Source organism: Biomphalaria glabrata, chromosome 2 (genome assembly GCF_947242115.1).
Source record: "Biomphalaria glabrata chromosome 2, xgBioGlab47.1, whole genome shotgun sequence".
Lineage (NCBI taxonomy): Eukaryota > Metazoa > Mollusca > Gastropoda > Planorbidae > Biomphalaria > Biomphalaria glabrata.
In genome coordinates, this window is record NC_074712.1 from 28088993 (window position 1) to 28108442 (window position 19450).

The window sequence follows — 19450 nt, forward strand, 5'->3', positions numbered from 1 at the left end:
AAATCCTATGCCGAACTGGGAGTCGACCCCTTAGTATTCATGGAGGTCCTCATGGTAGGTGGGAAGAGGCTTCAGACATTACCAGTGACAGATTTTTATGGAAACTGCTTGACGTCAAATGCTCCGAACGGCGTGGGAGGGTCTAAGTCAGTAAGAATAGCACATTAGGTTTTTGAAATAAAACTTTTTAATAGCATTAAAATGGACTGTAGATACCTCAGAATATGCATTTTGTTGGCTTTCAATACCAGAAATAGTGCTTTGCGGCGGGGCTTCGCCCCGCGCTACGGTGCTCCTGGCGCTCGCCCAGACCCCCTTGCTAGTAATGGCGGGGAGTCCACAATTTTATGGAAACAGCTTGATGGCAAATGCGCCGAACGACGAGGGAGGGTCTAAGTCACTAAGAATAACACATTAGGTTTTTGAAATAGAACTTTATAATAGCAGGAAAATGCACTGTTGATACCTCAGAATATGCATTTTGTTGGTTTTCAATATCAGAAATAGTGCTTGGCGGCGCCACGCGCTGGGGGAGCTCCTAGCGCTCCCCCAGACCCCTTTGCTAGTAATGTCGGGGAATCTACAATTTTTTGCACTAACTCATGGAAGAACCTATTCTAGGGTCTAGGGCACAATAAACGTCTTCCGAAAGAATGAAGGGTCAGAATGTAATAAAGATTATGTCCACACACATACATACACACACATAAATACATATAATTTTTTTTCCCGGACGGGGGTCGGGGGGGGGGAGAAAAAATTCACCCCCCCCCCGAAAAAAAATCCTGGCTACGCCCATGATATATATATAGTTCGTCAATTGTGGTTCGATGATGACCACTTTGTCATCCAGGGGGCTGAGGGCTTTGCACTGGAGTTTTATGCCTCCTCATGTGGCTGGTGAGACCTATGTGAGCCCGGAATGTTCGGCCGCATACTGGGCAGGTTATTCCAGCTGGAGCTAATGTCGTTTGTCTTGCTTTTCTTTTCTGGCGTTTTTCTTCTGCCAGCATTGTTCTTTTTTCCTCAGCATGACGCCATGATGCTCTGTTATGTGCCTCTGTGTCCCAGGTGCCTGGGTCTATGCTGAACGCCTTCAGAGAAGCTTTGAGGGTGTCCCTGAAACGCTTCATTTGACCACCTTGCGAGCGCTTTCCTTCGCTTAGTTGGCCATACAAGAGTCGTTTAGGGATGCGGTGGTCTTCCATTCTGTAGACGTGACCTGCCCATAGCAGCTGGGACTGCATCAGGACTTCTGTATCTGGTATATTGTCTTGCCATTTGACATTTAGTATTTTTCTCAGACATGTCATGTGGAAGTGGTTTAGTTTCTTTGCATGTTTGCTGTACACTGTACATGTTTCTGAGGCATAGAGCAATGTAGGGAGGATGACGGCTCTATAGACCCCTAGCTTTGTGTTTGTTTATATATATATATATACACAACTAAATAGCTGTAGATAGATACATAGATAGGTAGATAGATAGATAGATAGATAGATAGATAGATAGATAGATAGATAGATAGATAGATAGATAGATAGATAGATAGATAGATAGATAGATAGATAGATAGATAGATAGATAGATAGATAGATAGATAGATAGATAGATAGATAGATTAGATAGATAGATAGATAGATAGTTTGTTGTTGAAAGTATTTATCATTATCTTTGTTAGATGGAAAACTAAAATTTATTCAAGAAAAGAAATATATATACATAAATAGTTTTTAACTGCCCTGTTACATGTCTCTAAGCTATGGACATTTAATGATAACAGGGTCCCACACCGTAACGTGCCCTCGAGAAACAATCCAATGGGTTTCCAAATCTAAGTGAATGTTGAAAACGAATGTATTATTCAGTAAGTAAACGTGATGAGGATGGATTGTGAGCACAAGTCTGATGTTATCTTGTATTCTCAATGTTTCTTTGTCTAGGTCTTACGTCCTTAAATGTGATGAACATAAGATACAGGGAACTTAATCCTGCAGCTCTCATAGTTTTAATTTGTGGAACGACACTTACACCCACATTGAATTAACACTTTGAATTACTAAAAAGGTTGACTCCGGTAACATCCCAAGGATTCTCAATCTTTATACCATCTGTTGCGCTTCACTACTATGCGACGACCGCCTAAGCGTAAAATACTTTCGTTCGTAAGCCTACGTAGCTGTTCTTTTTGTTGATGTTATATAATCGCATTTACCATGTCACTATCTGAGATGTTTTTTCAAAGCTTTATGTTTAATCTTAAATTAATATGTTATTATAGCTCGTTCTTACGTCACAGGTCTGTACAATGTGGCAACGAGCCCTGGTCTCCACTGCCCAAAGGTTGCTACGTCACAGGTCTGTGTTGAAGCCTTCTATAACGAATGGCCACGGCATGTCAAACTCAGAGCTCAAAAACTAAAAGTTATTGAAAATCCGATCTCGTGACATTTTACAGCTTGCAAAGTTCTGAAGCAGCGGCTTTTTTTTTTTTCTATTTTTTTTTATTTCTCTAAAAGCAAACCGTTTGATTGAACAAGAATTATACAAGCCATTTTGTTTTTCAGAAAAATACACCTTTTATAACAATGCATAAATCTAAGATAGATTTTAAACAATGAAGGTTTTTTTTATTTTTAGTAATATTAATCAAAATATTTATAAAATGGGAAAAAAATACTAAACATAAAATATGAATATTAATTATTTTTTTAAGCTGAAAATATGCTTTGATTTTAAATGTTATGTATATTTTTTTATCAACATTTTATGCAGCGAATTTAGTGCAGTGGACCTCCGTCTGCGGCCACATGGTACTAAATTAGTTTTAAATAATTAGATTTTTTTTTAATTAGTTGCCACAAATGTGTAAACGTTAACAATATTTTATTGTCTGTCCGTTTGTTCGCCTGTCTTGTTTATAAAACAGAAGAAAAAAAAGAAAATCTATTGAAGATACAATTTCTAAAAACCACTTATGATGTTCTAGTTTTGAATGTGTTGTTTTGATACACTAATCCCAGGCAGTTGAAGCAAATGTTTGGCTTTTAGCTGCTATAGTTGTATCTCTCTTCAAAAGATAAGTTTTGATGATATTGTTAATGAAGATTAATCCATCTCTCAGAGATTCTGACACTTCTCACATCAATATGATTTACGTAAGACAAACTCTTGATCAGATACATCTCATTAGGTGGGAGAGTTTCTTGCTCTACTTCCGCCACTTAGTGGATATAAAACATGCTGAGATCAATCTGTTCATTTACCTGCACTGATCACGTCGATCAAACAGCTCCATTGAACAGTACCCAGCCTGCCGATTCCATTAGCCATCATGAAGTCTGCAGTAGTACTTTGCCTTCTTGTTGCTGTCAGTGCTGCCATGGTGAGTTATAAACAAGTGTTGGTTTTACCTGTCAGCAATATAGTAGTGCTTCCTTACCATCGTTTAAGATTATCATTTTTGTTTGAAATCAGACACCGCCAAAGCATGTGACTAATAAAATTGTTGAATCTGTTGGAACTGCACTTTGTTCTGTCACGCGCATATGTTCTTCTGCTTCAGAAAATCATCTTTCAGACCTAGTAGATAATAAACAAAGAACAGAAACGTTTTTTTAAGGCATAAGTGACAAATCTCAATTAAAATCGCCTCACGTCGTGCTTTCTGTGCAGCAAAGGCAGTTATAACACCAGGGCCGGCCTTAGACTGATTTTTTGACCTGTTGCTCTAAATTCGGCACCGCGACTGGCAGGGTCCCCGCCATTTACATTTAGCATAGCATTGTCAAACTTGTCTCTTGTCTCAGGCTTTTAAAGATGTAGGACTTAAAGGGTTAACATATTCAGTTATCTTAAGATTGACACAACCTTATTTAACCCACATTGCAGAGGTGTCTTATTTGGGTCTTCTGGGACGTGAGCTCCACAGTGCAAGGAGTAGACCAGACAGAAAGAATGCGTGGTGGCAACTGAATCATGCGGAACAGGCGGTCCTAGCCCAGTTCCGAGTCGGACACTATCCAATTCGCGTTTACTTCGGACGGGGAAAGGAAAATTATGACACACGGTGCCGCCACTGCATGAAGGACGGCGAGATAATAGAACACATTCTTTATGAATGCCGAGTTCTGCATGAAAGACGTTTGGGACAAGGATTTGATAGAGAGAGAACTGGTGCATGTCCGACATTAGGACTGTCCTTGTACGGGGACAAGGATTTGATAGAGAGAGAACTGGTGCATGTCCGACATTAGGACTGTCCTTGTACGGGGACAAGGATTTGATAGAGAGAGAACTGGTGCATGACCGACATTAGGACTGTCCTTGTACGGGGACTAGGCGACCTTAAAACTCACTGCTCGCTTCCTTTCACGTGCTCTAAGGGAGTAATTCTCAGCATGGTTCACTACCAATGGAGTTTCTGATTCGTGTCTTCTGGGTTAGAACATATGTTGCGTATTTCTGTATGCGTACTATTACTTATGGGTTCGTAGCAATACACACACGGTCCAAGACACTCACAATAAAGTAAATCAACAGGAGCATATAGAGTGTAAATGTTTAATCCATAACAGGAGCAGTCTAGTCTTAGTCACTCTAATAAAAGATGTTACTTCTATGAAAGACTAGCCTCAACTATTCGTTTATGTATATCTAATCTACAGTCTCGCTTTGGATTACTGTTGTCATAATTGTGCGTTCACTAGCAGTCACCTAAAGTCCGTCTCTACACTATGCATGGTGTATAATAAATGTTGATAAAGTGATGAAATAAATAATAGTTGTTATTGTAAACAAATGTAGAAGAGGGGCCTCCATTCAATTGTGCACCGCAATTTGTAAGGCTTGAAGATTTTGTCAAGTTTGCAAGGATATAGCCGACGTAGCTTCTTCTCTTGAGGACCACCTTGTACTACTCTCCTTTTTGAAACTCCCGGCTCCAGCTTCTTCTCTTGAGGACCACCTTGTACTACTCTCCTTTTTGAAACTCCCGGCTCCAGCTTCTTCTCTTGAGGACCACCTTGTACTACTCTCCTTTTTGAAACTCCCGGCTCCAGCTTCTTCTCTTGAGGACCACCTTGTACTACTCTCCTTTTTGAAACTCCCGGCTCCAGCTTCTTCTCTTGAGGACCACCTTGTACTACTCTCCTTTTTGAAACTCCCGGCTCCAGCTTCTTCTCTTGAGGACCACCTTGTACTACTCTCCTTTTTGAAACTCCCGGCTCCAGCTTCTTCTCTTGAGGACCACCTTGTACTACTCTCCTTTTTGAAACTCCCGGCTCCAGCTTCTTCTCTTGAGGACCACCTTGTACTACTCTCCTTTTTGAAACTCCCGGCTCCAGCTTCTTCTCTTGAGGACCACCTTGTACTACTCTCCTTTTTGAAACTCCCGGCTCCAGCTTCTTCTCTTGAGGACCACCTTGTACTACTCTCCTTTTTGAAACTCCCGGCTCCAGCTTCTTTCAGTTATGCCCAACTCTGGGGTGCAATGAAAAAAAAACTATTTTTGACAGACTCGGTCTGGCACATATATCTAGGAATTTCACTCAACTAACAAGAAATACTTATACACAGTGTTATTCCATCTATCTTATTAAAAGTATGTATACTAGAAATGTTCACCAATGGGAGATCTAGTCATTTGGTTTATCTGGTGTACAGCAAACAGGAAGTAGTGATTATGTATGTAATAGAGAACGTAAACGATAAATCGTGTGCATTTTAAGCCCTGTAAAATCAAATGTCCAACCTCATTCGTTTGTGGACACAATAATTTAAATTATTTACTCGGCAACATTGTTATTTGAGTATAGCGTCACTGGTATAGTCTAGAATACATCATTTAGTCTGAAATTAATGAATCATCGTGAACTAATAACTACTTGTTTCTCCAGCCATACGGCTACCAATCTAGTTACGCTGGTAACAATTATAACAATGGCTACCAACCTAGCAGTAACTACAATGGCTACCCCGGAGGCTACAATGGTTACAACAATGGATACCAAGATAAAGGTTACAACAACGGCTACGCCGGAAACAGCTATGGCTATTCTGGCAACAGCTACAGCAATGGCTACCCTAGCGACAGCTACAGCAATGGCTACAATGGCAACAGCTACAACAATGGCTACAATGGCAATGGCTACCAAAACAACGGCTACAAAGGCTACAGTGGATACTAAATAAAACCAATATACACTCATGGTAAGAGAGAATTAGCGTTAATTCTTATTAAATTCTTTATGAGTTAATCACTCATTTTATAATAATACCTCTATTCAACTTGTACCTTCGTGGAAACATCTGGGTATGCAAAAGGTGGTAAAACCTGAACACAGTTCTCGAAAACGGTATTAACGATTTTGCTATAAAATTTGACAGTTGATGTATATCTTTCGGAAAAGAATTACTAGCTCGTTGGCCATGACTGTAATTTTTCAAAGTAAAAGAAATTTGATTTGGCTAGGGAACTAGAAAATATTTATCTTAGACGGACTTTTTTTTTCCACTTGTGGGTATTATTGAGTCAAGAGTTTCATAAATTAATGTTCAGGAACATTGTGTGCATCGCCTAGTACGTCAAGATCTAAAGGCCTATTATTGGAATAGTATCAAGTTTAGTAGATATATTCATTCGCTAAACCAGGATTCTTTCTCGGGGGCTGGGAGTGGGGATGTAAAAATAAGTTCCCCTTTCATACCTTGTGGTCTATAGGGCAGATGATATAAAGGTAATTTGTTTCTTTGGCCTACGGTTTGCGAGGGTGTCACGTGGCCAGCACAACGACCAACCACCTTTATTTTCCCCCAACTAACGCCAGTTATCCATTAGAGCTGCGTGGACTCAGGGGCGCCCAAAAATCCCACAAGGTAGGGATGTGTTGAGGTAAAATAAGTGATTAAGCGAAAAAAGTTGCTTTCTAAGCTGTATAAAGGAGTTACTGTCTTCTACAATATCTCTATTCAAGTCACAACTTTATGGAACCCGGGCATGGATCTCAAAAACGCCTGTAACGATTTTCCTAGAAATTTAACAGTTAATATAAATTGCTGAGAAAAGAAGGACTCGTGGGTCACACAGGCAAAACCGTTATATTTTTTTAAGGTAAAAAAAAAAGTAAGAAATTTTAATTTAACTAGAGAACGAATATAGATTTAGATCCAACGTCGTTTTCAACGAACTATCGCGTTCGAGAATTTTCAAATGTAAGGCTTTGATTCAAGAGTTTATAATGTTCAGAAAACATTTGCACACCATCTTCTAAGTCAAAATCTAAAGGCTAATCATTGGTTTATTATTCATTATTAGTATTCATTCGCCGAACTAAAATTCGGTATTGGAGAAGGGGGGATAAAAATATTCCATTGTTGTTTTTTTTTAAAATCTAGCAAGGATTAGTTTTTAAGAGATAAACAAGCGCTCTATAAGATGTAAAACTTTTTAAAAGTATCAATAATTTTCACAATAAAAAACTAGATATGACTTATAAATTTATGGGATTCGCAATAACATTACACTCTTTGTAAAGACGGGACATTAAAAGTTGGCCCTCATTCTCATTTGGAAACTCCTGACCCCTCAACACTAAATAGAAGTAATTCTTGTTTACAACTCTTCATTTTCACAATTTCTCTATTTAGCTCCAACAATTTTAATACAAATTTAAAGGTTGATGTATATATCTTTGGGAAGAGAATATTACTAGCTATTTGGCCGCCCTTGAGGAACTCTAGTTTGACCGTTATAATTCTTCAAAGTATAATATAAAAAAAATTGGATAGAGGACTACGTCTTCGGATATTGCCGCATTTAAGACCTATGTATTATAGAGCTTAATAAATTAATACAAGGTCAAGAAAATTATGCGTACCATCTTCTAAGTCTAGATCATAGACTTATATATATATTATATCTAGACTGGACATGGAGATCGTAGACTTATATCTATATTGTATCTAGACTGGACATGGAGATCATAGACTTATATCTATATTGTATCTAGACTGGACATGGAGATCATAGACTTATATATATATTGTATCTAGACTGGACATGGAGATCATAGACTTATATCTATATTGTATCTAGACTGGACATGGAGATCTCTTAAAATTACAAAAAATGTCGTGAATTTTTTTTTTTAAAGTTGAAACAAAGCGTTGTTTTGTAAAGTAATTATAAGAAGTAAAGTTATTTTTCTTTCAACCCTAACCTATGTAACATATAATTTAATTTATTATTTTGCAATTTTTATATACATAATCTAGAAAGATCTAGGTAATCAATCTATTTAAATGTACATAAGATTATATAAATCAACAGACATGAATTATTTCGATCTAGGATTTTTGAAACATTATCTCAATGGAAACTAACAGGAAATGACCCTGTTTCATATATTAGCCTGAATATATAGTGCTGTGATTAATAGCCCATTTTAAAGAAAATCCGAAAATGATTTCGCATTATTTCTAAACTTTGAAAACTAAAGATCAGAACTTTTCTAAGACAGAAAAGATTGATTGGGGCGACTTCCCTTAGAGCTTGAAAAAGAGTTACGTACTTAAAAACATAAATATATAGGTCTGTTAATCGATCAATCGTGGATTAGAATTTGTTTCCGGTTTCTAGTCTAGATATAATATATATATAAGTCTATGGTCTAGATCTATAGGTCTATTATTTGAATAGTATATATTCAGACTCTGGCTTGATGCTAAACCAGGATTGTTTTCGAGTGAATTAAAAGGTTGGGGGTCGGGGTAATTAATGTTTGTGATTTCTTGAATTTGATTTATTAAGCGTAAAGAATTCGCTCTAACGAAACCATCATCAGCTTTTTAAAGGAGGAATTACACTTTTATAAAATATTTTTATTAATTTATTTATATTTTACTTATTATAAAAGTGGACTTATACATTTTTACTCTATTTTATTTTTCACCCCTTTTTATTGTAAGAATAATACTTTTGAAGAAAATACATTTTTAATTCAGCATTTCGTGGTTACCAATAAAATGATGAATCTCGCCTTTATAATTATTTTTCTTTCCACAGAATTCTACTTCTTTTTGGAGTACAGATTTCATAGTGGAACGACGAGATCTAATAATTGTTTGTAGATTGAATAGTACTAATAAAGATTCACTAAAACTAATGGTTTCAGTTTAATTATATTGAATATGGACTCTATGTATTGAAATGTGCGTGTTTCTTGTATATCTTCTATTCGGTGCAAACTTTTCAATACATTGGTTCTGTCTTAGATGATATGTGTTATTGTAAATACAGTTAATATCCTGAAATAGTTCAAGATTACGATTTCTAAGAGAAATGTTCTCCTTTACTGTTACAGAAAAAACCTTGTCAATGTTTTACCATGTTCACATCTGCAGCAATTAAGTTTCAATATCACTGCCTGGTTTACAATCTTGACATTAAAAATAAAAATAAACTGTAGAAAATCTTATATTTTGCTAACGAATTCAGAGATAGCAAACAAACTTCATTTAGACATTTGTAAAAGGGGCTAAAAAGATTTTAAAATTTAGAAAAATACATTCTGGGCCAGAATTTGTAAATTTTACAATCACAGATGCGATACAAAATACCGCTTTTTTATCTGAGTAACGCTATCTCACCAAGACGAAACAGTGATTGGAATGTTTTCAATACTTCTTGTCTTTTGATTATACTTTTGAACTAAAGAGTTATCAAGTTTAGTTGATATCCCATCCGTTGAATGTCTTATCGGGGGCTCGGCTCAGTCAGATGATTAGATTCAATAATGTTTTGCTGTGAAGAGGTCAATGACAGACTTGTTGAAAAATGTAGATAGCTCCCAGAAGGTTTAAACTACTGACATCTACAACAAAAGAAAATGAAAACAAAGGTTCAATTTATCGCAGTCCATTGAATCCTTCGTAATACCGTGCAACACTACAATATCTTTGGATAGAACCAAATATGAATGAATATGCCTAAGCATTACATGTGGAAAAATTCAAAAAATTTTAATTCACAATAAGATTTTTTAAAAGTCATAAACTTCTATCTAATTTACAACAAGTCGTAAACTTCTATCTAATTTACAACAAGATTAAAACCAAGTCATAAACTTCTATCTAATTTACAACAAGTCATAAACTTCTATCTAATTTACAACAAGTCGTAAACTTCTATGTAATTTACAACAAGTCGTAAACTTCTATCTAATTTACAACAAGTCGTAAACTTCTATCTAATTTACAACAAGTCGTAAACTTCTATCTAATTTACAACAACATTAAAACCAAGTCATAAACTTCTATCTAATTTACAACAAGTCGTAAACTTCTATCTAATTTACAACAAGTCGTAAACTTCTATCTAATTTACAACAAGTCGTAAACTTCTATCTAATTTACAACAAGTCGTAAACTTCTATCTAATTTACAACAAGTCGTAAACTTCTATCTAATTTACAACAACATTAAAACCAAGTCGTAAACTTCTATCTAATTTACAACAACATTAAAACCAAGTCGTAAACTTCTATCTAATTTACAACAAGATTAAAACCAAGTCATAAACTTCTATCTAATTGACAACAAGATTAAAACCAAGTCGTAAACTTCTATCTAATTTACAACAAGTCGTAAACTTCTATCTAATTTACAACAAGTCGTAAACTTCTATCTAATTTACAACAAGTCGTAAACTTCTATCTAATTGACAACAAGATTAAAACCAAGTCGTAAACTTCTACCTAATTTACAACAAGTCATAAACTTCTATCTAATTTACAACAACATTAAAACCAAGTCGTAAACTTCTATCTAATTGACAACAAGATTAAAACCAAGTCGTAAACTTCTATCTAATTTACAACAACATTAAAACCAAGTCGTAAACTTCTATCTAATTTACAACAACATTAAAACCAAGTCGTAAACTTCTATCTAATTTACAACAACATTAAAACCAAGTCGTAAACTTCTATCTAATTGACAACAAGATTAAAACCAAGTCGTAAACTTCTATCTAATTTACAACAAGATTAAAACCAAGTCGTAAACTTCTATCTAATTTACAACAAGTCATAAACTTCTATCTAATTTACAACAAGTCATAAACTTCTATCTAATTTACAACAAGTCGAAAACTTCTATCTAATTTACAATAAGTCGTAAACTTCTATCTAATTTACAACAAGTCGTAAACTTCTATCTAATTTACAACAAGTCGAAAACTTCTATCTAATTTACAATAAGTCGTAAACTTCTATCTAATTTACAACAAGATTAAAACCAAGTCGTAAACTTCTACCTAATTTACAACAAGTCGAAAACTTCTATCTAATTTACAACAAGTCGTAAACTTCTATCTATTTTACAACAACATTAAAACCAAGTCGTAAACTTCTATCTAATTGACAACAAGTCGTAAACTTCTATCTAATTTACAACAAGTCGTAAACTTCTATCTAATTTACAACAATTCGTAAACTTCTATCTATTTTACAACAACATTAAAACCAAGTCATAAACTTCTATCTAATTGACAACAAGTCGTAAACTTCTATCTAATTTACAACAAGTCGTAAACTTCTATCTAATTGACAACAAGTCGTAAACTTCTATCTAATTTACAACAATTCGTAAACTTCTATCTATTTTACAACAACATTAAAACCAAGTCATAAACTTCTATCTAATTGACAACAAGTCGTAAACTTCTATCTAATTGACAACAAGATTAAAACCAAGTCGTAAACTTCTATCTAATTTACAACAAGATTAAAACCAAGTCGTAAACTTCTATCTAATTTACAACAAGATTAAAACCAAGTCGTAAACTTCTATCTAATTGACAACAAGATTAAAACCAAGTCGTAAACTTCTACCTAATTTACAACAAGTCGTAAACTTCTATCTAATTTACAACAAGTCATAAACTTCTATCTAATTTACAACAAGTCGTAAACTTCTATCTAATTTACAACAAGTCATAAACTTCTATCTAATTGACAACAAGTCGTAAACTTCTATCTAATTTACAACAACATTAAAACCAAGTCGTAAACTTCTATCTAATTTACAACAAGATTAAAACCAAGTCGTAAACTTCTATCTAATTTACAACAAGTCATAAACTTCTATCTAATTTACAACAAGTCATAAACTTCTATCTAATTTACAACAACATTAAAACCAAGTCGTAAACTTCTATCTAATTTACAACAAGATTAAAACCAAGTCGTAAACTTCTATCTAATTTACAACAACATTAAAACCAAGTCGTAAACTTCTATCTAATTTACAACAAGATTAAAACCAAGTCGTAAACTTCTATCTAATTGACAACAACATTAAAACCAAGTCGTAAACTTCTATCTAATTTACAACAACATTAAAACCAAGTCGTAAACTTCTACCTAATTTACAACAACATTAAAACCAAGTCGTAAACTTCTATCTAATTTACAACAAGATTAAAACCAAGTCGTAAACTTCTACCTAATTTACAACAACATTAAAACCAAGTCATAAACTTCTATCTAATTTACAACAAGATTAAAACCAAGTCGTAAACTATTATCTCAATAATAACAAGATTTGTAAAAAGTCTGGAACTGAAATCTCATTCAAAACAAGATAAATAAAAAACAGTCGTCAACTGGTATCTAATTCACGTCAAGATTTAAACAAAGTCGTCAACGGGTATCTAATACACGTCAAGATTTAAACAAAGTCGTCAACGGGTATCTAATTCACGTCAAGATTTAAACAAAGTCGTCAACGGGTATCTAATACACGTCAAGATTTAAACAAAGTCGTCAACGGGTATCTAATTCACGTCAAGATTTAAACAAAGTCGTCAACGGGTATCTAATTCACGTCAAGATTTAAACAAAGTCGTCAACGGGTATCTAATTCACGTCAAGATTTAAACAAAGTCGTCAACGGGTATCTAATTCACGTCAAGATTTAAACAAAGTCGTCAACGGGTATCTAATTCACGTCAAGATTTAAACAAAGTCGTCAACGGGTATCTAATTCACGTCAAGATTTAAACAAAGTCGTCAACGGGTATTCACGACATCAGAGCCCTTCAAAGTTTCAAACGGGGTAAAACAAGGCCGTGTCCTAGCACCTACACGGTTCAGTATTATGTTCTTTGCTATGCTGACAGATGCATTCACAAATAGAGAAAACAACGGGATAAATATATCATACAGATTTAATGGTGGCCTATTCAACCCAAGGCGGCTTAAAGCAAAATCAAAAACAAACTCAGCAGTAATCAGAGACTTGCTATTTGCTGATGACTGTGCCCTAAATGCCTGTTCTGAAAACGATCTGCAGAGCATTGTCAGTGACTTCTCAAGAGCATGTTCAGACTTTGGCCTTACCATTAATACAAACAAGACTGAAGTCTTATATTTACTTGCTCCAAGTAAAGCCTACTCGGATCCAAGCATTACTATAAATGGACAGGTTATAAACGCAGTGAACAAATTCACATATCTTGGCAGCACACTCTCCAGAAACAGAAAAATCGATGGTGAAATCGACCTGCGTATCGCCAAGGCCAGTGCATCCTATGACAGACTGTCTAAAGATGTCTGGAACAGACGTGGTATCAGCACAACTACAAAGCTAGGTGTCTATAGAGCCGTCATCCTGCCTACATTGCTCTATGCCTCAGAAACATGGACAGTGTACAGCAAACATGCAAGGAAACTGAACCACTTCCACATGATGTCTGAGAAAAATACTGAATGTCAAAAGGCAAGACAAAATACCAGATACTGAAGTCATTCGAAGGGCGTGTCTGCAAAGCATCCACACAATCCTGATGCAGTCCTAGCTGCGATGGGCAGGTCACGTCTGCAGAATGGAAGACCACCGCATCCCTAAAAGACTCTTGTATGGCCAACTAAAGCGCTCGCAAGGTGGTCAAAGAAAGCGCTTCAGGGACACCCTCAAAGCTTCTCTGAAGGCGTTCAGCATAGACCCAGACAGCTGGGAGACAGAGGCACATGACAGAGCATCATTGTGTCGCACTGTGAAAACTGGCGCACAGGTTGCTGAGGAAAAAAGAACAATGCTGGCAGAAGAAAAACGCCAGAGAAGAAAACAAAGGCAAACGACACTAGCTCAAACTGGAATAACCTGCCCAGTGTGCGGCCGAACATTCCGGGCTCACATAGGTCTCACCAGCCACATGAGGAGGCATAAAATCCCAGTGCAAAGCCCTCAGCCCCCTGGATGACAAAGTGTTCATCAAGGAACCACGATGTACGAACTATATATATATAATTCCCGACAAGATTTAAACCAAATCGTCAAATAGTATCAAATTCACGGCAAGATAAAAACCAACACGTGAACTTTTCAATAGGCTCAACGTTAATGATTACAAGAAAGTCTACTTTCCATTCCATTGTCTTTCTACACATCCTCTAACACTAAACCAAAACAAATGACACGATCAGTTAAGCGTAGACACAATTATTTTAAAAAATAGTGAACTTTGGCTTCTAAGATTCGAAGAAAAACAGCCAACTATATACTTATTGGTATGTCAATGCATTATTGCATATGTCAATAAAATAAAACACGCAAACACGCAAACCATTGGTATTTAATGATTTATTAAAGAAAAAAAAAGAAGAAGGATAACAAGCATGAAAAATAAAACACTAAAAGATTGCTCATGTTTTGTGTTACTAGTGATCTTATAGTAGTGTACTTTCATATGTTGCATAAATCTTGTCAACGAGGAACTTGCTTCCAAGTATTATAAAGTTAACATTGAAAAACAACATGTACAGGTTGAGATCATTTTGTGATCATTTGAAGTTAGGTCGATGTTTTAGCTATTTTCGGTTTATTAAAATAAATATGCGTTGCAAGTGTAACGAGAAATATATCGCTGATTTTATTTACCGGAAAAAAGGCATCGCATAAGGCATAGGGCATTGGATATTTGATGATTTAAACAGGAAATATAGAATAGCAGTGTGTGATATTGGGACTTGCTACTTGTTATATGGCAAGACAAAATACCTGATACTGAAGTCCTTCGAAGTGCGGGCCTTCAAAGCATCCACACAATCCTGATGCAGTCTCCGTATCAATGGGTAGGTCACATTTGCAGAATGTAAGACTCCCGCCTTCCTAAACAACTCCTTTATAGTCACTTAAACAAAGGGAAGAGCTCACAAGATAAAGAAAACGCTTCAGGGACACCCTAAAAGCTTCTATGAAAACCTTCAGCATTGATCCTGCCACCTGGGAGACGATAGCACATGATAGAGCATCACGGCGTGACGCTGTGAAAACTGCCACACAAATAGCAGAGCATAAGAGAACAGCGCTGGCAGAAGAAAAGCCTCAGAAAAAAAAATAAGCAAGACCAGTGAAACTAAAACCAGCCGGAATAACCTGCCCAGTGTGCAGCCGAATATTCTGGGCTCTCGTAGGTCTCACCAGCCACATGACGAGGCTTAAAACCCCAGTGCAAAAGCCTCAGCCCCCTGGATAACAAAAGTGGTCATTATCAAACCACGATGGACGAACTATATATATATGTAAATACCGGCTACGTCCATTGATTGGTAACACACCTCTTTTTCTACTATCAATAGTATAAAAAAAAGTAAGTTCCCCTTTAGGGATTATAGTAAGATCATCTACTTCTTTGGCCAACGTTTAACGAGCAGGGTGTCATGTGACTAACACAACGACCAACCGCCTTTACTTTCCCCAACTTAAGTTAGGTACCCCTTAGAGTAGTTGGGTGGACTCAGGGGCGCCAAGAACGTCTCGAAATTCAAAATCCCAGTTTTCAACGAGATTCGAAAAGAGGACCCCAGCTTCCGGAGCCAAGCGCTTAACCACTCAGCCACCGCGCCCTTCTACTATCAATAAATATCAATAAAATAGCCGGAACCCCCTTTTTTAAATTGCATCCTACGCATCGTACCACCACCCCCTCCCCTCAAATCTTCTAGTTTTCAACTTCCAATAAAACATCCCGCATTTTAAATTCAAATATCTCGTATATTACATTGAAACGATCAACTCTATAACCCCCACCCCACCCCAACCGTGTTCGCCATGCTGTGTGAACATTCGAAACATGTAAAACATATAATTTATGAAACATCATGTTCCCTCCTGAGACCACGACACTGACATGCTTACCTCGTATTTATAGTTGAGGTGTGCATGCGTAAAAGATAGCAATGTATCAGTTTTCTTCTTTTTTATTGGAGGTACAAGAAATCAAATCAATCATTTTCATGTACACAAAAAAACATCGGTTGTTTTTCCATTATTGTTTCATTTGGTTTGGACAATATTAAAACACACACACACACACACACACACATTATAGCCAGATGTTTTTCTTGGAAGGTTTTAAGGGTAGGACTAATGTTTTGTTTTGTTTTTGAAATATATATATATATATATATATATATGTATGTGTGTGTGTGTGAGTGTGTTTGTATGTGTGTGTATTACCAGCAAATTGCGAAAAGCATGCATTCTATATAGGGAAAGTGTCAGGGTTATGTAAAAGCCTTAGCTCGTTTGCCCGGGCCCCTGACATTCAACAGGCACCTTCGTGCTTACAATAAATAATTGACTCGCTGTTAACAATGTAATTGTTTAATGACATGAATATAAGTAATAGTGACAACTGATGGAGTAATGACATTGAATCTAAAATATTCGAATATTGTGGTTATAGTAATTAAACAATAAATCTGCACTTTGCTATAACACAACGCCACACAATAGTACGTTCAACACTGGCACACTGCAGATAACTCCAATGTAATCTTGATAATCCCATAGCTAACTCCCCTAAACAGGGGAACACAGAAGAATCTCAAACACACGACGTTACACCAGCATAATAACAAAACCACTCCATAAACTTACAAGCAAGGCAACCAAGAAAGTGCATTCAAAAATAGGACACTTAATAAACATTGATGCTAGAATGCCATAACCTACGCACCGACAGAAAGTACGAAATTATTGCTCATTAAATTACTTCGTTGCTGCACATAAAAATTATATATGTGTCACACGCGAATAGCCCAGATTTTCAGTAAAAGAAATTGCAAAAGTCATTTCTCTATAGAAGAAGTTACGAAAGTTATATAATATACAACCACAGACCTATATATACTACAATAATTGTAGGTATTTGTTTTCTATTTGCGATTTATTTAGGTGGGTACTGATTAACTATTACAAACCAAGTATCAGATTTTAGAAAAACCCAGATTCGTTTTTTTAACGCTATTCGCTAACACTGTATAGATCTAAATTGCATCTCTCTATTAGTATAATTAAATCTATTAAAATCTGTTTGAAAGCAATGGTGTAGAGTAGATCTAGAGCTACATATTATAAATGAGATTAGTCGATTTAGTTTAATAAATTAAGTGGAATAGATCTATTGTTCTAGAACTTTAAAATTTAGATACTATTTTTTTTTTTTGGCATCTCGTACAGCACAGCAGACAAACTTACAAAAGCCGTCAAGTCGCAATAGGTTCTGAGTATACAGTTCACGCCTTTCACGGTTCTGCGTATACCGTTGGCGTAGTCATATCACCACATGAGCACATTTGATCCGTGAAACATTCAAATAAATAGTAAACACTGCACTCATTATTAATCTTTGGAATTACTAACATTGTCGTTAAGTAGACTCAGTACCTAGATCTACATTTCAGATAGAATCTAGTTTAGAAATCTAGATTATATCTTGCGACTACATTGTCACGTATTTGTCATTAGTCTAGATCTAGCTCTAACTGACTAAAGCTTATTAATTAGGATAGGCCTACATCTACTATCTAGATTATTCTATATAGAGTCCATATCTAGATCTAGAAAAATTTTATAGCTAGTCTAGATCAGAGTCGGTAGATCTACTATCTAAACAATATTGAATATACTTCTACTTATATATATACTTTTCAACGCCAAGACCTAATCTACCAATATAATAATAATAAGCCTTTTCATGGAGTCCGAAGATCAATGAGGAATGCAATATTTCCAGTGGATACGCAGCTCCAGATATGACCTACATATTTTCCCACTACCAGGGCAGGCTTAACCATTGTCCACCGTCTGCGTCTGTCATCGGCAGCGGATTTCCTTTAGGTCTCAAATGTGCATCCCGCGGCCTTGGGTATTGGCCCCCAGCTGTCTGTCTCATTCTGAGACCGTATGCAATCAGGTGCTATTTTCTATGTCTGCTATGGCAAGTAAGCGCCTCAGATGGTCTTTAAAGAGTTTCCGTGGGGCACCTCTGTTACGTCGACCACTTTTTAGCTCATCAAAAAAAGACTGCTTTTGGCATACGTTCGTCCCCCACACGGGATACCTGCCCTGCCCAGCGTAACTGTTAGGCCATAAGAAGTCCCTCTATACTTGTACATACAGTTCATTCCGGCGGTTGTATCTATATTAGATTGTTCCGGATGTATGTATTTATAGTGTGAAAAAAAGAGAATTCTAGATAAATCTAATACCGTTAATTAATTTTTTTGGAGTGGTCTCGTATGAAAATTAGATGTATCATAACCTTGTGGAGAGATTTTCAAACCATACTTTGATGTTAGGAAGTTGTTTTCCTAAAAAATCGGAACATAATATTAGCGATAATTAGATTTTAAAACGTTTAGCTAGAAAATTAACTGTAATGTACGACAGAAGTGCGATTTTACATAAATAGAGTTAGAATGTTTTTTCTAAAAATCCGGAACAAACGATATTGTTAATGAGAAGAAGATTATTTGTTTTCTTTATTAGAAGAGGGATTTCAAACAGTTGTTCCTGTTAGTAGATTTTTCATATAAAAATTCGCATCAATTTTGGCGATGATTTAAAAGAAACTTAATAATGTAGTTTGATTTCTTTTTCAAAACCAAATCCGGAACATTCTTAACAGATAAAAAAAAATTCCATTATTTTTCAGAAAGAAAATCAAATGATAATTTAGTCTAAAAAGTGTTTTTCAATAATCATTTCTTTTAAATTACTTCCTTTTTTTAAAATCCTGAACAACCTATTGTCGATATTTTAAAAAAAAAAGTCATTTAACACAAATTTGAAGTTTAAAATACGGAACAGATGTTTATCAAATTTTTTATAAAACAATATAAGGAACAACTTCATAGTTAATTGATATTTAATTGTTGATATTTACTTGTAGATATTTATTTGCAGATATTTACTTGTTGATATTTACTTGTAGATATTTATTTGCAGATATTCTTTTGTAGATATTTAATTACAGATATTTACTTGTAGATATTTACTTGCAGATATTTACTTGTAGATATTTACTTGTAAATATTTAATTGCAGATATTTACTTGTAGATATTTACTTGTAGATATTTACTTGCAGATATTTACTTGTTG

The 19450-nt window shown here is 35.5% G+C and overlaps 1 protein-coding gene across 1 annotated transcript; it reads left to right on the forward strand.

Annotated features, from left to right (window-relative positions):
• The first annotated feature begins 3238 nt into the window (after positions 1-3238).
• LOC106079493 (nacrein-like protein C1) lies at positions 3239-9164 on the forward strand. Its single transcript, XM_013240665.2, has 3 exons — positions 3239-3385; positions 5898-6210; positions 9065-9164. Exons 1-2 carry the CDS (start codon positions 3335-3337, stop codon positions 6186-6188), a joined length of 342 nt encoding a protein of 113 aa, XP_013096119.2. The 5' UTR covers positions 3239-3334; the 3' UTR covers positions 6189-6210; positions 9065-9164.
• Positions 9165-19450: the final 10286 nt, after the last annotated feature.